This window comes from Melospiza georgiana, chromosome 4 (assembly GCF_028018845.1).
Source record: "Melospiza georgiana isolate bMelGeo1 chromosome 4, bMelGeo1.pri, whole genome shotgun sequence".
Taxonomy (NCBI): Eukaryota; Metazoa; Chordata; class Aves; order Passeriformes; family Passerellidae; genus Melospiza; species Melospiza georgiana.
In genome coordinates, this window is record NC_080433.1 from 16551962 (window position 1) to 16571885 (window position 19924).

Here is a 19924-nt window from a genome sequence, read left to right on the forward strand (position 1 = left end):
CTGTGCTCTGAGCCTGCTGCTGCCCCTGCAAGGGGATCACCTTGCTTTGCTCCCACCTGTGCCCTCCAGTCCTCTGTGTCCCCTGTTTGCTTCAGGCTGTCTCCCAGCCTTCAGCAGTTCGAGGCAAGAGGAAACACTTGCTTCAGGGTTGTCAGCTGGAGTCTGGATTTTCAAAATGTGCCTTGTTTGTGTCCGTACTGGGAGTTGCTGCAGTCGCCCTGTGTACTGTAAATCCATGCTTTGTTTTAGTATAAGCAGATTGTCTTGCAGAAGGACAAGCCATGAACTCAGGCTTCTGTTCTCTGTCTCTCGTTTTGTTAGAAAATGCACATTACTGAACAAAGGCAGAATTAACCCCTCCCTGCCCTGAAACAATGATTATCCCTAAGCTGGGATAGCGTTTCTCAGATATTGAGTTTGGAGAAACCTAATCTTTCAAATCCTAGTAGTTTCCTTCTGCTGCTTCTTCTGTTGACAGTGTTTTCCTGGGCACTGGTCAGTCAGAGGGTCCACAAAAGTTTACAGTCTGAACAGGCAAAGCAGGCAGGAAAAGGGAAAGTGGAAATAGTAGTATCTTGGCTTATAAATAGTATGGAAAAATGACAGCCAGGGGAAAAAGTGATTTGCCTGCTGTCTTTTAGGAAGTTGATGGAAGTGGATGGTAAGAGAAGGCAATTCTGATTTACAGTCATAGGGGGTTTCTCCCCACCTCGTTCCATTTCAGTTCCTAAACATACTGTAGATTGGAAAGGGGGGGTCACTGAACTTGAGGCAGTCCAACAATTTTGTGTAAACTTGTTGTTTTGTGCTCCATAAGAGACATCACTCATTCATGTAATAGAAGAGCCATTGCAGCAGATATAAGCATCTCCATGTTGTTTTTCCCCTGTTCTTTGCCTTTTTGCTTTCTTGTGTTTTCTGGGATAATCACAATTATTCAAAAAATACAATAATGGTTTCTCCCTTTTTCCAGACGCATATGCATGGACACCAAGAATATTCCTCCTCACCAGTATTCCAGATGCAGAGGACTTCAGCCAGGCAGCCCTCAGCTCCTCCTGCTCAGCTTCCACACAACAGCCTTCAGGGCCAGGGCCTTTGCTACACCACCAGTTCCACTGAGGACCTCCAGCCAGGTCACTCGTCAGCCTCTCTTATCAAAGCAATTCGAGAAGAACTTCTGCGGCTCTCTCAGAAACAGACAACAGTGCAGAACTTCCACAGTTGATTTAGCATTCCCTTGCAAATCTGCCAGGTATCTGCTTCCTATGGAAGCAAAGACTCAGAGGAAATCAGCAATGTTGTTCTCACAAAGGAAGGAACTTCCACAGCTCTGTTGACAGCACTCTGGAAAAAATCAAAAAAGGCAACAAAATGAGAATAGTAAGGAGAGATGGGGGACAAACAGGGTAAATCATCAGTGTCATCACAAGTAATATTAATTAATCTGCTCATATTACGGTGCTCCTCTTCTCTCTTTACCCTCATTCAGGCTAACACATAAATAAAACCATAGGTCAAGAACTCAGTACTCCAGCAACAACAACAAAAAAAAAATGACAAGAACTACGTCCAAGAATGATGGACTCCTTTTTCTAAGGAAGTAGGTGAAGTTTTTAATGAACTGAGATGACATTTTGCAAGAGATTACAAGTATTCTTATCTCTCCAGTGCTTATGGGGAACTGGTTTGTGTTGCTGTTCTGCAGGATTGCAAACTGTATCAACTTAAGGGTCTTGAAGGTCCAATCTCACATAGGAATCACTTTGGTTGTCAGGAACAATGGGACTGCTTAGAAAAAAAATCTTTATGAGTTACTTGTATTAAACTGGAACAATAATTGTTACAGCTCTGTGGTTCTGAATGGAGCTACCCTCTGCACTCTTCCTTGTTTTCCTTCTGGTGCTGAAGCTTCAAGTGTTCCTTCATCTTCAATGTTTGCAAAGTGAAACATTGGCCTTGTATAATTAAGAAAATATTTGTAGACTCATTCAGGCTGGAAAAAGAAAGCAAAGCATCCAAACAGAAAGGGCTTGGTATTTAATTTGTTTAAAAATTACTGAAAACTGGAAGGGGAATAATCAGCCACAGTTGAATTTGGGGAAATGTGTATGTATATCTTTAAAAAACTATATTTGCATACTAAATGCTCTTGCAAGACCAGCGATAAACTATTGCCACTCTGTAGTTTGCTTTGTGGACTGAAACCAATCCAGCCTGACTGGTACAGGGTCACCAGCATTATGTTATAAATTGATGTCCTAAATCATTGCTTATGTTTGGATCTGAATAATTTTAGTGGAAGTCAGTGACAGTTTAGAGCATTAACATAGGCTTAGATTTGCAGTTTTGAGACAGTTTCTATATTTATACTTGTTTCCACTGTCCCTTTGGACAAAGGGTAATAAGCATTATCCCCATGGTAAGGATGGTACGTGCCATGGAACTGTTTTGTCGCTGTTTTTTTCAGAGTTTTTATTTAAAATTAGCTACGAATTTACTAATATTGGCCATTGCATAACTGTACCTGACATAATACACACGGACATTTTGCTTAAGTCACGATTGGTCGAAGTGTTTTCATTTTCAGGTCAGAGTGAGCTGAAGCTACTAAACTGGCACAGGGATGGAGGGCAGGCTCAGTGTTGGTGAGGAGGCTTGGGAGCCCTGCCCTAGGGCAATGGACAGCAGGAGGATTAGGTGCTGATGGCAGTGCTCAGGGGTCTGAGGAGCTGAGATCTGCCAGACAGAGCACTGGGCAGCCAAGCAGGGGCGGCATTTGCCTCATTTACTGGGGTAGAAATGGCAGTGGAGAAATACAGGTGCCATAACACCGGTGTGGTGTGGTGGTCCTTGGCTGCCACATCTGCTCCTGGCTCCAGTGCACGGTTCAGTAAGGGCAGCAGGACTAAGTCTGAACTGAAAACACCTGGGAGGATGTGGTGGAAGAAGTCCCCTCTATACCTCCACACCTTATTCCTGAAGTGTGCCCATCGTACTCGCGGCCGAAACCAAAACCTCTGTCGCTCGTTGATGTAGAAAAAAAGGCGGTATGTTTCCCTCTTTTCTAGAAAGCTCTGATATTTTTCTGTTTACCTGTGATCATCAAAATGCTGTATGAAACTGTTTTGAGGGACTTAGAGTAATGAAGCAGTGTAAATTAATTTCCAGTTCCCTGGCCTATGTGTGAAGCCCTCCTGGGCACCGGTTGAGGTTTGAAAGGAATCAGAACACCAGCACGGTTGTAACAGCAGTACCAACAGGTCACTATGATTTGAATTTTTTAAGTTTTTTGTGTGATAACTCTAGGATAAAAATAAACATTTGTTTTCTGCCAACTTTGTAAACACGAATGTTGCCAATACTTCTGCAAAATGCCAGGTTTTGAAGAATGAAGAATGTTTCAGGCAGTGTTCATTTGGTCGTTTTGACAGCACTGAAGACTGACTGTTGCTAAGTGTTCCCATTAAAACCATCTCTTTCAGACCCCACGTCCTTCTCCAGTTTAATTCTGTAGTGAGCTCAGAGACCGATGCTTATAAAAATATTAGCACATTACTGTGACTTTGTTTCAAGAAAATGTGGTCTTCTAGGAGGTAAATTAATTTTGTCTGGTTCCAGCTATTTAAGAACAATATGTTCTCTGTGAAATGAGAGCTTTTAAATTTAGAGGTACTTAAGCCACTTCTCACTCATTTTTTTTTGCTAGTGATGATGATGATGCTATTGAGAAATTCCATCTTTTTATATTTGGATGTGTATCATTTCTCTTTTCAGTCCCTAATCTTATGAAGAACACAGGACAAATATGTATTTGTAAATAAAAGAGGCCTTCTGATGAAGAAAACTCTTCTTTAAAACTTTCAACAGGATAGTAAAATATAAGAAGTCAGAAAGCTGTGTTTGGAAGTTATGTTCTCAGATTAGCTGGAGTCTTGATCCAGCATCCAAAAAATTGGTATGACCTAATCTGTATCTTCATATAGGAAGAAAAGTAACATCAGTTAGCAGCCACCAGGTCCAAGAACAGCCTTAACAAGGAAGACCCACTCTTTTTGCAGCTACAGGAAAAGCTGTTTTTTTTTCATGTGCTACAAAAGGATTCTGTGGAATGCATGTGCCAGAATGTGTGTTTCCACTTGGAAATTCTGGGGGGAAAAAATCTGCAAGTTTCTGCATCCCTGTGTGCTTGAGTTCTTTTGCCAGTTTTTTTTTAAATTGCCCTATTAAAAGGCAAGAGGGTGAAACCAAACGAACCTTTTTTCCCCTGAAACTTAAAGTATCCTATATTTAAGTATCTGCTAATGAATCTCCTGGTTTCTGTAAACATCAATCAGATGTAAAGTCGGTACAGGCACAGAAAGCTGTTACCAACTGTTGCATCCATTTCCATGACTAAACCATCTGGTTCATGGAATCCTCAGGCTCTTCCCTTTCTTCAGAATTTTCCTTGACATTTGTGTTTAGTCTCTGTTTAGTTTGGCACATAGAAGAACTTGGCGAGATGAGAGCTACATAATTTAGCATGCTTGGTTTCCTTTTCATGGCCAGAGTGTTGACCTCCAGCCTCCTTCTTAGCTCCAAAATTGTTGGAGCTAAGTGAAATGTTACAGAGATTTTTCATACACTCAGTGTGGAAGGTGGGGTGTGCTTCAGTACTGTAAAATATTCTCCACCAGGATGGGACACGTGGTCCTGCTTGTGGCTGTGGGCTTTTCACTTGGGGGAGAAAACCTTGCTTTTAGGAGGAACAAAATGGGCTGGAAATGTTAAAAATGGCCACTCTGGAGCAGGAAGTGGAATTTTAGTGACCCTTGGCAATGTGCTGTACTTGCAGTGGTTTGGGTCAGGCTCCTTTCAGTGGCTGGGGAGCAGCAGTGTCAGCCAAGGTCTGTGTGTGTCACCCTGCACCAGGAGGCTGCTGTGGTGCTGGCTACCCCAGTGTGGTGCACATTTATGGACACAGGTAAATAACAGAGTGATCACGCAAAAGTGCAAGTTCCTGCCCAGCCAGTGCCTCTGAACTGCACCATGAACAGCAGGGTTGTGGCATTATCTTAGAAGGAAGCTGTGTACACAATCATAACTCCCCAAGAACCACAACAGCTCACGCTGCTGTTGTTGTTAATTCATGGCTTGAAAACACATTTGGTGAATTACATAAGGAAGCTGGGGGTATGTTCAAGCCCAAGGGAAGTCACCAGTTGTGTGATGTGGGTGATAGTAGGCAGCTGAACTCACTTTTTTATCTTTTGCCCTCACTACATTCCTCCCTTCTCCAGCTATCATAGTTTTTAGCTCAAGGAAGAAATGTGCATTTTCTGTTGTGTGCCTTAACTAGCAGTTTGTTATAAACAGGTTCCAGTCCCTGAAAATTCTCTATTTTGGCCAAGAGCTTTGAAGTGGCAGGATGAAGAACATGTGTGCCTTTGAGGCGGGGACATGTTGTGGGCCATATTTTTGGGCATTATATATCTTCTCAAGGAGGAGCTGACCTCTTTTAGCTAATGCTCTCATGTCTGTATAGGATGTTAGTATTGCCCAGCCAAAGCATGGAGCTTCCTTCATGTATTTTAGCCCAGAGGGTTGCTACACTAGAACTTGAATATTTTTGAACTGATCTGACTTATATACACAATGTGTTGAAATGCCATGAAGGGGCAACAGTCTAGTAGAGGTGGAGCTTTGCAGGTGTCTCCCTTCTTCCATTTAGATAAAGCTGTGGAAAACCTGAAGTACTCCAATTTTTGGTCCACCAGTCACACTGTCAAGGTCATATTGTCAAATTGGACAGGAAAAGTCACAAGTCTCTTACAGCTGGTTTTTTTTCAAGCAGTTTTCAGACTTGCAATACTGCATTGTTGATGTTGTGGTTTATTTCTGGATGGTTATTGCAAACTAGGAGTTGGAAATTAGCTCATTGAACATGTTTGATTCTGGGACAGAAACCTGCAGTGAGCTTTGAATTCCACAACAGATGCCACAAAATAAGCAGAATCTGGAGTGCAAGGATAAGAGAGGTTGGTTGCTTCCCAGGAATGCCTATATTCCGTTCCTTGGCAGTAACTAATGACAATAAGTTTTTGAAATCCTAGATTTAGTAATGACTTTATCAAAATTCCTACAGAGTCCCAGCACAGAGCACATTTTCTTATGAATTTAACCTCTGTCTTGTCTGTGTGTTTCATGTGGGTAGGGAGCCCGGATGCTTGCCAGTTTTCATTCTTCTAGTGATTTGGCAAAGTGTAATCATTGTAAAGTGCAATTGCTTAATATGTAGCTCATTCTCTAAAACCCCAAGGATCAAGGCAGTGAGTAATGTGAGTCATTACCAAAGCAGTGGTATCTGAAAGGATGAAGAGTCATGCATCAAGTACCAGTCCTTTAGGCTCAAATTCAGAATTGTTTAAAAATCACTAGTTGGATGTGATTGATATTATTTCCAGGCAAATTAAAGCCGTTACCTGCAATGCTGTGCTGCTGCTTTTCTCCTTTGTTATTGAACATGCTGTTCAGTTACATGTCCCCAGTGCTCTGTCTGTCTGAAACACTTGCAGACCATCAGCTTTCCCAGGTGCCATCTGCATCTCCCTTCCCTTTCCAGGCACAACTTATCTTCATGCCTAAGATTCAGAAACTTGCTGCAGAAAATAGGAAGAACTCTACTGATGTGGTCAGCAGTGCTGCTGTGGTTCAAATTTGTGAATTTTAGTCACTTTTTTTTTTTTTTTCCCCAGCCATTCAGGTTTCAACAATTTTCTTGGTTTTCTTTATACTAAATCATAAGAGCTGGAATAGTTTTTTTTTTTTCTCCATCTCATTCCAGTGAGGAACTTTTTGGTCCTGGATAGACAATAACTATGAATGACTGGAGCATTGACATTTCCATCATCATCTGGAGCTATCACCTTACTTTGTACATGTTTGGAGATGTGTAATTGCCTATACCAGCCTGGTGCCATGAGGTTGTGTGTAGCAGTTTGATGGGGCACCCAGGTTTAACGCAAAAATGATTTATGCATGCTGATAAATCAGTGGTTACACTTTGCCTCCAGGGTTTCCTGTGGGAATAAAAATGACAGTGAATTCCTGAATTACAGTGAAAAAACCCCAAAGAACAAAACAAGGCATGTGCTGAATGTTTGTGTAGCTCCCTTGAAGTCAGCAGGGGTTGGACAGCATTCCACTGGTTGGGATCCACAATTAGAGGTATTAAATTATGAGTGATATTAAGAGCACGAAGCAATTCACAATAGATGTGAACACCAGCCTTCAGCTCTGCTCATGGACTACTTTATAAGGCATTGTACTGAATAGTCATGTATATTTAATTTGTGCTTTTGTATGTTTAATTTGTACATCAAAACCAGACTACAGCCTTCAACTGTGACTCAGTTGCTCTTAAATGAGGGTTATAACCCACAACCAGTGCTCCTGTGTGTTCCCTGGATAAAATTATTCCAGGAAATGTAACAGAAGACTACAGATCATCTTTAAATTTTAGAAATCAGGTATGTATAATCCATTTCTGCCTACTAATTTCTGTCTTTATATCAATGTCTCAATGCTGCAAATTTTTAATTCAGTGCTTTCTGTAACTGGACACGCACTGACAACCCCATTAGGGCTTTTCTCCTCCTTTTGCAAAGTGAGTTGTTCTGCATAGTATGTACCTCAGAGAGTTCCTTTAAAGTAATACTTTAAAGTTTGCTCTGTGTTGTGCAGAAACAGGTTAAATGTTTCATTGATAGCCTTGTAGCCTGTGGAACACTGCCACCTTGTTTAGGGATCCCAGACACACCTGGGAACAGCAGTGCCTTCATGAGATTCATTACAGCAATGAGTCTTTTTAAGTGGCTCCATCAAATGACTTGAAGAGAAGCAGCTGCAGATCAAACCTGACAATGTTACATGTCAGAGTAGGTGATGCAGGCAGTAACAACCCTGTCACATCAGATCAGAGGTTTACAGGTCACTGATCTGGAAAAAGTACACATTTCACAGCAGAAATTATCTGTGAGATGTACTCCATTTTTATACCTGATTTTGTGGAGACTTGGGTATCGCCTCTGAACACAGGCACACAAAATCCTTGAGGGCAGTACATTTTAACAAAATATGAGGTTTTTTTCCTTTTCTCCCCCTTTTGGTTTAGCTGGGAATCCTCAAAGGAAAATGCAAGACTTAAACTGTGTTTTAAGTCCACTACAACCCTTGAAGGTATCTGCACTATTTTGGAGAGTGTGAAGGAACAAGCTGTGCTTCTACAGGCAGACTTCAGGAAGCCCCACAGTTGCCCAGTTGTTGGGTTGCTCTGTGGCTGTTGCTCTTGCAGGACATCTAGAGCTTGCATCACGTGCTGAATACTCAAAGACATGCAAAACATGTCTCTGAAATATGTTTGTTAGGAAATATTTCCCTTCAATGATGAAGAGCAGTGCCATATCCAGCAGGCACTTCTGTGTTCCCAACCCAGAGAAAAATGCCCGTAAGAAGAGATCTGCAGAAGGTAGACGTGAAGGCAGTTAAGTGGAGATTTTTTTCATAATATCTTTCACATTGCTTTCACATTGTTTTCTGTTATTAAAACTAATATAACAGGAAAAAATTATGTATGTAAGTAGAAGACTTGTAGTACATGAGTGCAATGGTTTAACTGTCAACTCACTCATTACATTTTGGGGTTGACTGAGAGCCCTTTGTTTCTGTAAGTTTGCATGTAAGTGAGAGGTTTTGTGGCAAGAAGTTGAGTATCTCCAACACTGAGATTTCTTGTGTGAAAATTACTTTTGTTTTAATTGCTGTATATTGGAATGTTGAGAATTGAGCCCTTCCCTTTGAAAATTTACTTTCCTGACATGAGCATCTCTGTTCAGCATTTCACCCTGAAAGAATTTTTGTCTGAAGTGATCATAGTGATAGGGAAGGATGTATTTTCTTTTCCTCAGTGTCTAATTTGTCCCTGTTCCTCTTGATTGGGGCTAGTTGATAAGGGACAGCTGCCCATCACTTTGAAGTGACCAAATTGTCCTGATTTGAAGTGTTACTTGTGCCAGAATCAGTAAGGAAGAGTCTTAAACTGATTTCTGTCATTTCTCACTCATGAAGTTAACATACTGATGAGCTGATGGGAGAGTATAATTATTTATAGCAGATAAAGATCTCAAATGGTGTTTGAGTAACTTTATTAAAAAGTTAAGCATAAAAAGTAACTTTTTATGTTTCAGTTGATTTCTAGCAAGTTTGCTAACTTTGTATAGGTATAGGTAGGTTTAATGCTGATTTATTGAGATAGAAATAAAACTGGTGCAACTGCACCAAATCAGAGTTTGATTGCAGTGAGGCAAACCCTCCTGCATGAATACATCTTCTGAGAATCCTGTTTCTAACAATTTCTAAGCTTTATCCATATAAACCACTCAGTGAGAGTCTTTCAATCAATAAAAGTGTTTATTATCTTGGATAATAGGAACATTTTTGTGCATGAATTGGATATGCTGGTTTAAACCTGCTTGCCACAGTTCAGCTTGGCTTAGTTTCAGGCAGGTGAAAGCTGAATAAATACAACCAACATTCAATTCCTGCAACACATTTCACATCTAAATGGCTCTGGAAAAATTAGTTTTATTTTCAAACCAGCCCAAACAATCCCTAAGTTTCCATAAGTCTTCCCATGTATCAGTGAATAGACTTTTAAATATCGCAAGTTAGTGAGTGAAAAGGCCTCAGTAAAGTCAATTATTACTTCCATTTACTGATGTGACCTAGCTATAGCTTAGTAATGGCTCTGGTAATGTTGATGCTCCTGAAAGTAGCTTTATTTGCCCACTTTCTTTGTCAAACCCATAGATGAGGCAATGTGCTATAGGCTGGTCACTGGTCCCTCAGCCTCTCCTCTTGTTGCTGTGCTCACAGCAAGCACGAGAGGGCTCAGAGACAAGTGGGGGTCTTGTACTGTGGTGGGGACGTGGTGGATTACACGGACTTGCCTGCTCCACACCTTGGCTGGCATCTCCAGGGTGAAGCCTCAGCAGCTGCCCTGCCTGGATCTGGCCTTTTTTGGCTGGAGGTGTTTTCTCTTTCCCTTTTGTTTCTTAGCAAATGTTTGAAATGTTCTGTCAGTCCGCCCAGTGCTGCTGCTCACTGGCTTGCTCTGCTTCAGGCCACCAAGTATTTGGGTTCATCAGGCCTGAGCTTCATGATTTTGTCCATGCAGAGCAGGATGAGGGTGAGGAACCAGAGGCTCCAGCCGACGGCCGCTGCGATCCACCCGTAGTCATCCATGCCCGAGGGGCAGCATGTGGCTGCCTGCCTGCAGAAGTTCACATCTGGGGGAGGAGAAGTGAAGTGAGCCCATGGGAGGCTGTGTACATGAGAGGTTTCCTTCACTAGAGAGGGCAGATGGCTTCTGCCCCATCACTCTGCCTTGGCATCTTTCCTCTAAGCCTGGCTCTTAAGCTGGTGGATGACTCTGGAGTACCTCAGGTTGTTTGGGGCTGGGTCCCCCTGACATGGGTGTAATTAGCACTGACCCCATGATGCAGAAAGCTGAACCATTGCTTTATTCCTCTATACTCTATTAATACTATATTCTCAAGAAACCCATAACCCCTTCTAGCCTGTCTGATACAGCTTTGACCTCGTTGGTCCAACAACTAAAACACCACCACCCTTTGGTAAACAAATCTCCATAACACATTCCACATTTGCCTGGCAACAGGTGCCAGCAAGTGGAGATAAGAATTGGTTTATTTTTTTCTCTGAGCTTTCTCACAGCCTTCCCCAGGGAAAAATGCCTGGGAAGGCCTGTCCCTGCTCTCTGTGGCCTGGTAGGGCAAGGGAAAGGGGTCTTCTTGGGAACCCCTATAATGCCTGCAGGGAGCTTTAGGACACAAATTGGCTATCAATTAGTCTGTTCAAAGCTCTGAGTCTGTGTCAATGTACCTAAGATATCACACCATGACAGTGGAGGAGTCTTAGAAATGCATCCTAGAGGCTGACCCACAATGGAAGACTTAAGAAGAGATAAATCCCTTTCCAGAACAGCCTCTCAGTCACTGTGTAGACTCATCACCCAACTTTACAGGTAGGAATTATTTACGAAGACTTACTAAGACACAATGGTTCATACTCAGTTGTTGAAACATTGGAGATGTCTTCAGCTGCTGCCAGGAGGAAAGCACAGGACAAAAGGTAAGTTGGATTAGAAAAGTGATGTTGGGCATCAAGCAGGAAAATCTGAAAGCCATTGGCCTTGTAGAGGTCTGTAGGGTGAAAACAACTTGAAGAAAGTAAACATTGCTGCATTAGGATATGCTTCCTCATCCCACCACTTTAAACCCCAGCTCCAGAGACTTGCTGTAGCAGCATCCCTCAGGAGCAGGTGAATCTCTGCACCTCTGCCTTGGTGGGATCCTGGCTGAGCCATTCCCTGGGAGCTCAAGTTAACCACTGTCCTTGCAAGGCTGCAGGGGCAGAATGAGCAAGGACAGAAAGGGGAGACACCACTCAGTGGCATGGAGAGATCCATGGCCCCAGGCTCTACCTCTGCCTCCTTTTGCCCTTGGAAAAATCCCAGGGTGCACAGGAGTGTGGCAGAGCCGAGGGCTGAGCCACCTTTGGGGAGCTTCAGCAGGTCCATTGAGGCTCCAATGGGGAGCTGAGGCCTTGCTGCAGGTCAGAGCATCTGAAACTGCTCTAGCTGGACTCTGGTTCATACCAGCATGGCAACCAGCTCAGGGTGGAAAATACAACATCCAGAAATAAGTCAGGAGGCAGAGGCCTGGAGCTTTGATGAGGGTTCTGCCTCTTTATCCTGCTTCCTACCCAGAATCAGCATGCACACACACACACACACACACACACTCTGACACAGCTCTGTAGCTGGTGTTCAGCTCTCCAAATCTGCTCATGGTGTCTTAGGCCAAGCCCTCCTTAGTCCTCCCAATACTGCCTTGCCCCTGCAGCACTGCAGGAGCAAACCAGGACAGCTGCAGGGGTAAAAACACAAGCTGCACTGGTCCTTGTGCATCTGCCCCCTGCTACAGAAGGAAGGGGATCAGAGAAACACCTCTTCCTGTCAGCAGCACAGTTCAAGTTCAGCCAGGTAGGTATCTCCTGCACAGACATGAAAATGGCCTAGGAAGGCTCCAGTAGTGAGAATTCCTGCTGCATGGAGAAGCCCCAATGTGCTGCTGGCCCACAGACCAGGCAGAAGCCATGAGAGAACTGTTTCTAGTCAGGGCATCACTGAGCTGGTAATTTGGAATGTAATAGATAAAATCAGCACCAGCTTGATTTCACCAAAGACTGCAAAATAAGAGCTCAGGTTTAGTTTCAGCTGAGGAAAACAAAACAGAATGAGACACATTTGACCAAAGATTTGCTTTGAGTTTGGTGTTTTCCAAGGAACAGCAAGTAAACTGAGGTTGTCCTGCAGAACATGTTCCCCTTGGGGTCACCTGCTGTTGCCTAGCTCTGTGATTTGACTTGACCCATCATCAGCAATACCAGAGCTTTCCCTGTGGCCTCTGCCGTGCTCAGAGGGAGCCGCTGGGCAACCTGCTTCAGGGAAGGGTCTGAGTATTCCCCATTCTTCTGTCTGACCCTGTAGGATTTGCAGAATGACCTTGGCCAAGCCCATGTTTTGTTTTCTCAGTTAATAAGTACCTCACGGAAGAATCATTAAAACCTGTGTATGACCTGTGGAAGGAAGTACTGCAGAATGCTGAGTGCTGGTTTGTGTTTTTAGATCTTGCAGCCCAAAGAACAGGCTGGCAAAGCCAGCCCACCTTTAAACAGCTGGCAGCTCTCATCTGGTATACAAATGCTGATATACAAATGCAGGCAGTAGCAGGTGAGAAAGGAGCAGCTCACAGGTCTCACATTTTGATTTTCGGCAACTCCTACAATTAAGGTGGCACCAAAGCCACATTTTCTGCAAAAAGCTTGTGGTGAAAGTTAAATCAGAGTGCAGTGATCCTAATGGGTGGTATTGCAGGTGGTCCTTTGCCTCAGCAAGCAGGAGAGAGCCAAGTAACTGTGGCCTCTGTCTCCTTGCCATTCAGAGAAGGCACCTGCAACTCAGTCACATTTACAGTGGCTCTGTAAACAACTGGCAAAATAACATCCCTTTACAGTGTGATCAGTCATTCTCATCAGCATTAATTAATTCCAGCTCTTTCTACTTTTTAGGTGAAGCGAGGGAATGCCCCCTTATTTTTAAAGAACAAATTACTGCCAGTACATGAAAGCATTGAGAGGAGCAGGGGAAAAGGGCACGGTGGGAAGGGAAGGGAAGGGAAGGGAAGGGAAGGGAAGGGAAGGGAAGGGAAGGGAAGGGAAGGGAAGGGAAGGGAAGGGAAGGGAAGGGAAGGGAAGGGAAGGGAAGGGAAGGGACAATACCTGCAGAGCAGGAATCCCAGAGGGCAGCGGTGAGGCAGAGCACAGCGAGGGCTGCCCGGGGCTCACAGGACAAGTGCTTCATGCCGAGGGTGCCACTCCAGTGTCCCCACAGAGCAGGTGGCTGTCGCTGTCACTGTTAGATCTGCTGCAGCAATCCCTCGGAGTTGCTGAGCTGGGCAGAGGGTGGAGCAAGGGAGCTTCCTGCTGCCAGGACACCTTGAACTTTCCTGCCACAGCCAGGTGAGCAAACAGAAGGGCTCTGACCAAAACAGCTTCAGAGGGAGGTGGACACCAGGAGGTGGGCCCTGGAGGTTAAGCCTGAAGGTTTCTCCCCCTTCCCAACAGGGTCCCAGGCAGCTTCTGTCTTTTGAGTCTCTTTTTGGTCCTGTGAAGATGGTTTAATAGAGCCAGAAAGGAGGAGAGGGCTGGAGCAGAGGCTTTGTCTTCCCGTTTGGCTACTTTTTTTTTTTTTTTTTTTTTTTTTTTTTTTTTTTTTTTTTTTTTTTTTTTTTTTTGTGGCATGTTCACTGGCTTGACTTCCACAGTGATGCTTTTTTGGAATAGCTGTGTGGAATGCCAAAAACCAGCAGCATTAGGTCTGCTTTTGTTCTTTCCTTTTATCCACCACCCTCTGTAAAGTGATTTTGGAAAAGCTGTTCTTTCTTCTCTGGTGGCTATTGCACCTTCTCCTTGGGATGTGCCAAGAAGGAGCTGAGCCTTCCTGCAAGCACAGCTCTGTCTGCACACCAGGAGGGATGACAGAAAAATGAGGCTGGAGAGCAGGAATTTTTCTGCAATCCTGGCTGGAAAAGCCACACTGAAAAGTGCATGTGCTGTTGTCCTGCTCTGATGAGCAGCACACTTTGCTGTTCTTCCCCAGGCTGTTGGCTGTGCTTGCTCCTATCTTTGACATGATGATATCCTTGTTAGAGGAAACACCAGGCATGAAATCAGGCAGGAAGGCACTGGGAGAGGTGAGCTCTGCAGGGAGCAGGCTGCTGGTGCTCTTCTGCAGTGCTCACTCATGGCTTTGGTGCTCCTGTTGGAAGGGACCTGTCTGGGGCCTGCTGTGGGTCTGCAGATATTTTAGGGCAAGGCACATGGGTCAGCAGTCCTTGTAGGATGGAGAGCATTTAACAACTTTCTCTCTTTTCCATATGGCTGAAACCCACAGGAAAGGACATAACAGGCTTCCCACATTAATGGCACACACCAGGTGTGCAAAGCTGTGAGGTTGATCTGGTCTCCCTCCCTTGCCCAGTGTTTCTGTGGCGTGAACCCGCTTGTCCTCACCACCAAAAATGCTCTGCTCCCATTTGGCTGTGAATATTTCCAGGATGCATCAGGACAAGGCAGGCAGATGTTCCCCAGGCAGAGGGCACAGGGAGCTGCAGGGGAAGGCAGGTCAGCTGGGACGGGCGTGTGTGCCCAGCCTGTTTTCATGTCAACACTCCAGCAGTGCTGGCAGAGCTGGAGCTGTGCTGGCTGGTCTGTGACAGCCTCCTCCTGCTGCTGCTGGGATGCACGGCCCTGTCCTCCTGTCCTTCAGCTGACACCCCAGGCCCTGTCCTCCTGTCCTTCAGCTGACACCCCAGGCCCTGTCCCCCTGTCCTTCAGCTGACACCCCAGACCTGTCCCCCTGTCCTTCAGCTGACACCCAAGGCCTGTCCCCCTGTCCTTCAGCTGACACCCCAGGCCCTGTCCCCCTGTCCTTCAGCTGACACCCAAGGCCTGTCCTCCTGTCCTTCAGCTGACACCCCAGGCCCTGTCCCCCTGTCCTCCAGCTGACAACCAAGGCCTGTCCCCCTGTCCTTCATATACCTGTTGTGTGGCACAAGGTGAGTCCTGGGGCTGTGACCCAGCAGCCACCACCCTCAGCAGACAGGAGTCACAGCAGGAATGGTGCTGTAAAATGGTCAGTGCTTCTTGAAATTCACCCCTGGGATAATTTTCATCTCTGGCTTGTTTCAGTGTCTCAGTCCTTCTGTGGAGGTTGCCTTTAATTTGTGTATTTTTCTGAGCTACCTGTTGCATCAAAGCTAAACTTTAACTGTTTAAGTGGGAAAGGTTCTGTGCTGTCTGCCAGATTTGCCTTTCCCTTTTGAATTTCTCACCTTCTGTTCCCACTGAAAATTGACCTGGCAATTAATTTTGCAAAAGTAAATTAATTCAGAAGTATTCCATGCAGCACAAAATGCTTGAGGAGAAACAAAAAGACAAAACTGATCTGCTATTGCATGAATGGTTCAATTTTTAATGAAATCTCTTTTGAATCTTAACTATTAACTAAATACTCTTTGTCAGCTTGTAGGGAAATGTCCCCATTTCTAAAGGATGCTGAAAATGCTTTTGCACAATTAACATAATGTGTTTCTTTTCTTTTCCAAAATATGTTCCCTCTGTGGCTCAGAAAGGGCTGCTCCAAAGTCTCCTGAAGCAGAGAACAGGCTGCGCTTGGCTTCAGTGATTTTTGGATCAGGCTGGAAATGAAGGCTTTGCTTGATAAGTTCAGACACAATGGGAGCTCTGCAAAATCATTTCCTGACACAGATTTGGATTTGTTTCATTCTTCTTTGTAACAGGTTTATATTTCAAGGCTGTGACTGCCTGAAGAGCGATAAGACACTCCAGAGCCTTCCCCTGATTTCTACTCCTGTCTCCCTCCACAAGGATGCCCTGGCTTATGAAGCACAGCTGCAGGCCCTGCAGAGATGCTGCTTCCTTTCCTTGGGCTCCCATTTTCATGCAGTTCTCAATACAAGACTCTTTACTCTAAAATTAGGTCCTTTTCCAGCTCTCCTTTTGGAGATTCTTCCACAGTGTGTAGGGCTGGGCAGCTTTCCCTGATGGTCATGGAGGAGGCAATAGCTGCTGTTGGGTAGATTTTGTGCCACAGAGAATTTCTCTGGTGACTAAAGCATTGCCCTTGACACATCACCAGGTGTGGCTCTCAGAAAGTTATAACCTTTATCACACATATACACACTCACTCTGTGTGTGTGTATACATATCCTGTTTACATAGGCAACTGGTTTATGTTTTTCATTCCAAATTAAATCTGATTGCTGCTGCTGCTGCTGCAAAAAAAAAAAAAGCTTAAAATTTTAAACCTGCTGCCAATAATGTGTCCATCAGGGAGGGTGCCAGTTTGTTTGCTCTTTTCATTGATGTGAAAAAAAAGCCATCTACCTGTGAACAGGGGGTTCGGTTTTTAAAACTCAGACAAAAAAATGTCAAAACCACAAAGGTTTTACTCTAATGCTTAAACTCACAAAGTTTTTACTCTTTAAAAATTAAAGAAGGGGAGAGGGGATGTGCTGTCACACAGAGGAAAGCAAGCCTAGCATTTTGGAAAACAGCACAACCCTGCCCTTTGTGTTCTCCAGTCCAGGCTGGGGTTGATATTAGACAAATGTTGAGCCTGTGGCCCTGCTGTGACCTCATGCTGTCCATCTGGGGACCCCAGGGAGAGGGCTCCAGAGCAGCCAGGCAGTAAAGGGCTCAGAGAAAGGCTGCCTTCAGCTTGGCCAGGCAGAGCTGCCTGCACCAACAAAGAGCCCACTGATGGGGCTTCTCATGGCCAGCCATCATCATCTCATCTGCATTAATAGGATTATTATAAAATAATGTTCTTCCTTCCACATGCCAGAGGCATGAAACAGGATATGCTTTCTTCTCTCTCCTCTCTGCTTCTCACCCGGGGAGGGTGGGGGAGAGGCTTTATCCCTGCTCACTCCTTGGCCAGCAGGATGGGGCAGCCAGCTTGGTGCAGCTTGCTTTGGGGATGGAGTGTGCTTTGGGGCGCTGGGGAAGAGCAGCAAAGGAGCAAAGAGGAAGCAAAGCCAGGAATCATCAGATGAGCAAAGGGGGAAGAATGTGCTGTGGTCAGAGGTGAGGGGAGCAGCCTGAAGAGCTGTTTTGTTTTGTTGTGTCAATATGAACCAGTTTGGAGCTGAATGATGACTCCTGTTGTTTGGTATCGCTCCATGGGCTGGAAGGCAAAGTCCTCCCTTTGCCACACCAGCTTCTCCACAGCCCTGTGGGGCATCCACACAGTCAATGGCAGTGACTTCACATCTGCCTGATCAAGGAAATTTCCAATTTCCCAGTAGAAGGTGCTGACCTTCATCAGTCTTTAGTCCCCTGCTTTGGTAGCACTGATAGAGAAAGCACAGCTCACCATGGGCAGTGGCTGGTCCAGGAGAAGCACAGAGCAGCCAAAGGGGGTGGGAGCCCAGGGAGCCCCCCAGCCAGTTCATCTGGGGGGTTTGCTGAGCAAAATGAACATTCTAGGCCCACCTGTCAAAAGTACCTTGTAATTTTTAATATCTCCTTTTTGGGTCACATAGCTTGATACACAGCAAGCTTGGACTTGTGCAAGTGGCAGAACCCTTCTCACCAAGCTGACCTTGTGAAGTGGGACAACTCTTTGTTGCTTTTGAGTAGAAAACCCCTGCACTGGGAAACCCTCTGCTGTTACTTGTTTCTGGCAGTGTTCCTATAGGCTAACTAAACCCTTTGGCTTGTTGGGCCAGGGTTGCTGGGTGCCTCCAAAGGAACAGGTCTGAGAAAGCATTTCTTTAAGGGTGCCTTACTATTTTATATAGCAATGCATTTTGATTAGTTCTTATTTTGGGAGTGTGACTGTGTTCACAGGGGTCTCAGGATGAGGGAAGAGACTAGGATCTGTCTCTATGTTTCAGAAGGCTTGATTTATTATTTTATGATATATATTATATTAAAACTATACTAAGAGAATAGAAGAAAGTATTTCATCAGAAGGCTAGCTAAGAATAGAAAAAGAAAGAATAATAACAAAAGCTTCTGGCTTGGACTCTCTGAGCCAGCTGACTGTGATTGGCCATTAATTAGAAACAACCAACATGAGCCAATCACAGATCCACCTGTTGCATTCCACAGCAGCAGATAATCAGTGTTTACATTTTATTTCTGAGGCCTCTCTGAGCTTCTTAGGAGGAAAAATTCTAAGGAAAGGATTTTTCATAAAAGATGTCTATGACATGGGAGGGAGGTTTTTTTTTATTAGTTCTTATTTTGGGAGGGAATTTTTTTTCTGGGCGCTAGATTTAGTACTTTCCCAGCTTGTCTTTTTTTCATCGGGGTGAAACCCTGCCCCATCAGTGGGAGATAAGTCCCTGGTCTTAGGAGGGGCCAGATTTCTCTCTGGAGCCCTTGCTTTAGTGGCTGAAGTGGCAGAGAGTCTATAAAGCCCCTTTTGCCCCCCAGCATTGGTTATGCCAAGGGCTGGGAATCAATTTCCAAGGGTTAACAGAGCCCCTGCCCTCCCAGCCCTCTCCCTGCTCCATCGCTCTGCCCGTCCCCCAGCGCCAGGAAAATCATTAATCTCCCGTTGTTCCCCCGGCCTCTCCCGGACTGCCTTCAGCGAGGAAAAACCAGCGAGAAACAGCGCTCAAGCATTTCCCACCTCCCTGCCCGCTGAGCCTCCACCGGAGCTCGCAAATGCGGGGCCAGCGCTCCGCACACGGCGGCTCCCAGAGCTCCCTCCCGGTGCCGGGGCGGCGACAGCCAGGTTGTCCCGTCTGTGGTCAGTCCCGGGGCGGCGACAGCCAGGTTGTCCCGTCTGTGGTCAGTCCCAACACGCCTGGCACAGCCCTGGCACGGAGGTGGTGACCGAGGCCGACAGCGTTCGGTCCCGTCCCCCTGGGAGCTGTCTGGGACACAAAGGGTTTCCCTTCTCTGGTCCAGACCGGTTCTGACCTTAAAAGCAAAGGTTTGCCGTGCCCTGGGTGGGACGGGACATTGGCCAGGGTTCCGTCCCCTCCCGGCAGAGCCGCTGCAGAGCCCTGCTGTCATTGTCACTGCAGAGCCCTGCTGTCACTGTCACCTGCGCACGGACACCGGGAGAGACGGGGACAGCTCGGAGCTGACCCGGGGACAGAGAGGGCGGACGGAAAGGAGCGTGGGGGCTCACAGGTAAACTCGTGGTGGCTGACAGGTAAACCTGTGATGGGTGACGGACAGGTAAACCTGCGGTGGCTCACAGGTACACCCGTGGTGGCTCACAGGTAAACCTATGGTAGCTGATAGGTAAACCTGTAGTGGCTCACAGGTAAACCTGTGGTGGCTGGCAGACAGGTACACCCGTGGTGGCTCACAGGTAAACCTGTGGTAGCTGATAGGTAAACCTGTGGTGGCTCACAGGTAAACCTGTGATGGATGACAGGTAAACCTGTGGTGGCTGGCAGATAGGTACACCCATGGTGGCTCACAGTTAAACCCCGGTGACACCTTCTGCACCCTCTGCCCTGCCCAGACCCGGAGCGCTTTCATGCATTTCAATGGTAAAAGCAGCAGGGGGGGAAATGTGAAGGTTTTCTCATTTAACTGTTCTTCTGCCAGAGCAAAAAGTGAGAGTAGGGAAGGAGGAAGGTGATTTAGACAGAAGTATTGCTGGCCAGCAGGTGCTTTCGGGCAAGCCTCCTGCATATGTAGGAATAATTGAAAGGCTGAGAGCTCTGCCTTCCTCAGAGTAGGTGTT

The 19924-nt window shown here is 45.6% G+C and overlaps 2 protein-coding genes across 4 annotated transcripts in view; one reads left to right on the top strand and one right to left on the bottom strand.

The window, feature by feature from the left end:
* The window catches only part of KIAA1549 (KIAA1549 ortholog), a 142009-nt gene extending 138663 nt beyond the window's left edge, over positions 1 to 3346 (top strand). The window contains exon 21 of one of the 3 annotated variants that reach the window (XM_058021879.1): positions 974 to 1053. Coding sequence is in view for 2 of the 3 variants with exons in the window: in XM_058021878.1 (XP_057877861.1) it covers positions 974 to 1228 (255 nt within the window). In the remaining variant the exon portion in view is untranslated. Of the gene's footprint in view, positions 1 to 973 lie in introns of all 3 variants that reach the window. The other 2 variants (XM_058021878.1, XM_058021880.1) reach the window with 2 other exon arrangements.
* Positions 3347 to 10158: 6812 nt separating this feature from the next.
* Positions 10159 to 13486, bottom strand: TMEM213 (transmembrane protein 213). The gene is made up of 3 exons (XM_058023618.1): positions 13405 to 13486; positions 11112 to 11165; positions 10159 to 10328 (listed from the first exon to the last, which is right to left on the bottom strand). The coding sequence occupies exons 1-3, from the start codon at positions 13484 to 13486 to the stop codon at positions 10159 to 10161; spliced, it is 306 nt and encodes a 101-aa protein (XP_057879601.1).
* Between the last annotated feature and the right edge of the window lie 6438 nt (positions 13487 to 19924).

Excerpts from the sequence above, each read along its gene's own strand:
- TMEM213 (XM_058023618.1), bottom strand. The coding sequence starts at position 13,486 with ATGAAGCACTTGTCCTGTGAGCCCCGGGCAGCCCTCGCTGTGCTCTGC. Across the intron at positions 11,166-13,404 it reads CTGGGATTCCTGCTCTGCAG|CAGCTGAAGACATCTCCAAT; the intron begins GTATTGTCCCTT and ends TCCTCCTGGCAG. Across the intron at positions 10,329-11,111 it reads GTATGAACCATTGTGTCTTA|ATGTGAACTTCTGCAGGCAG; the intron begins GTAAGTCTTCGT and ends CTCCTCCCCCAG.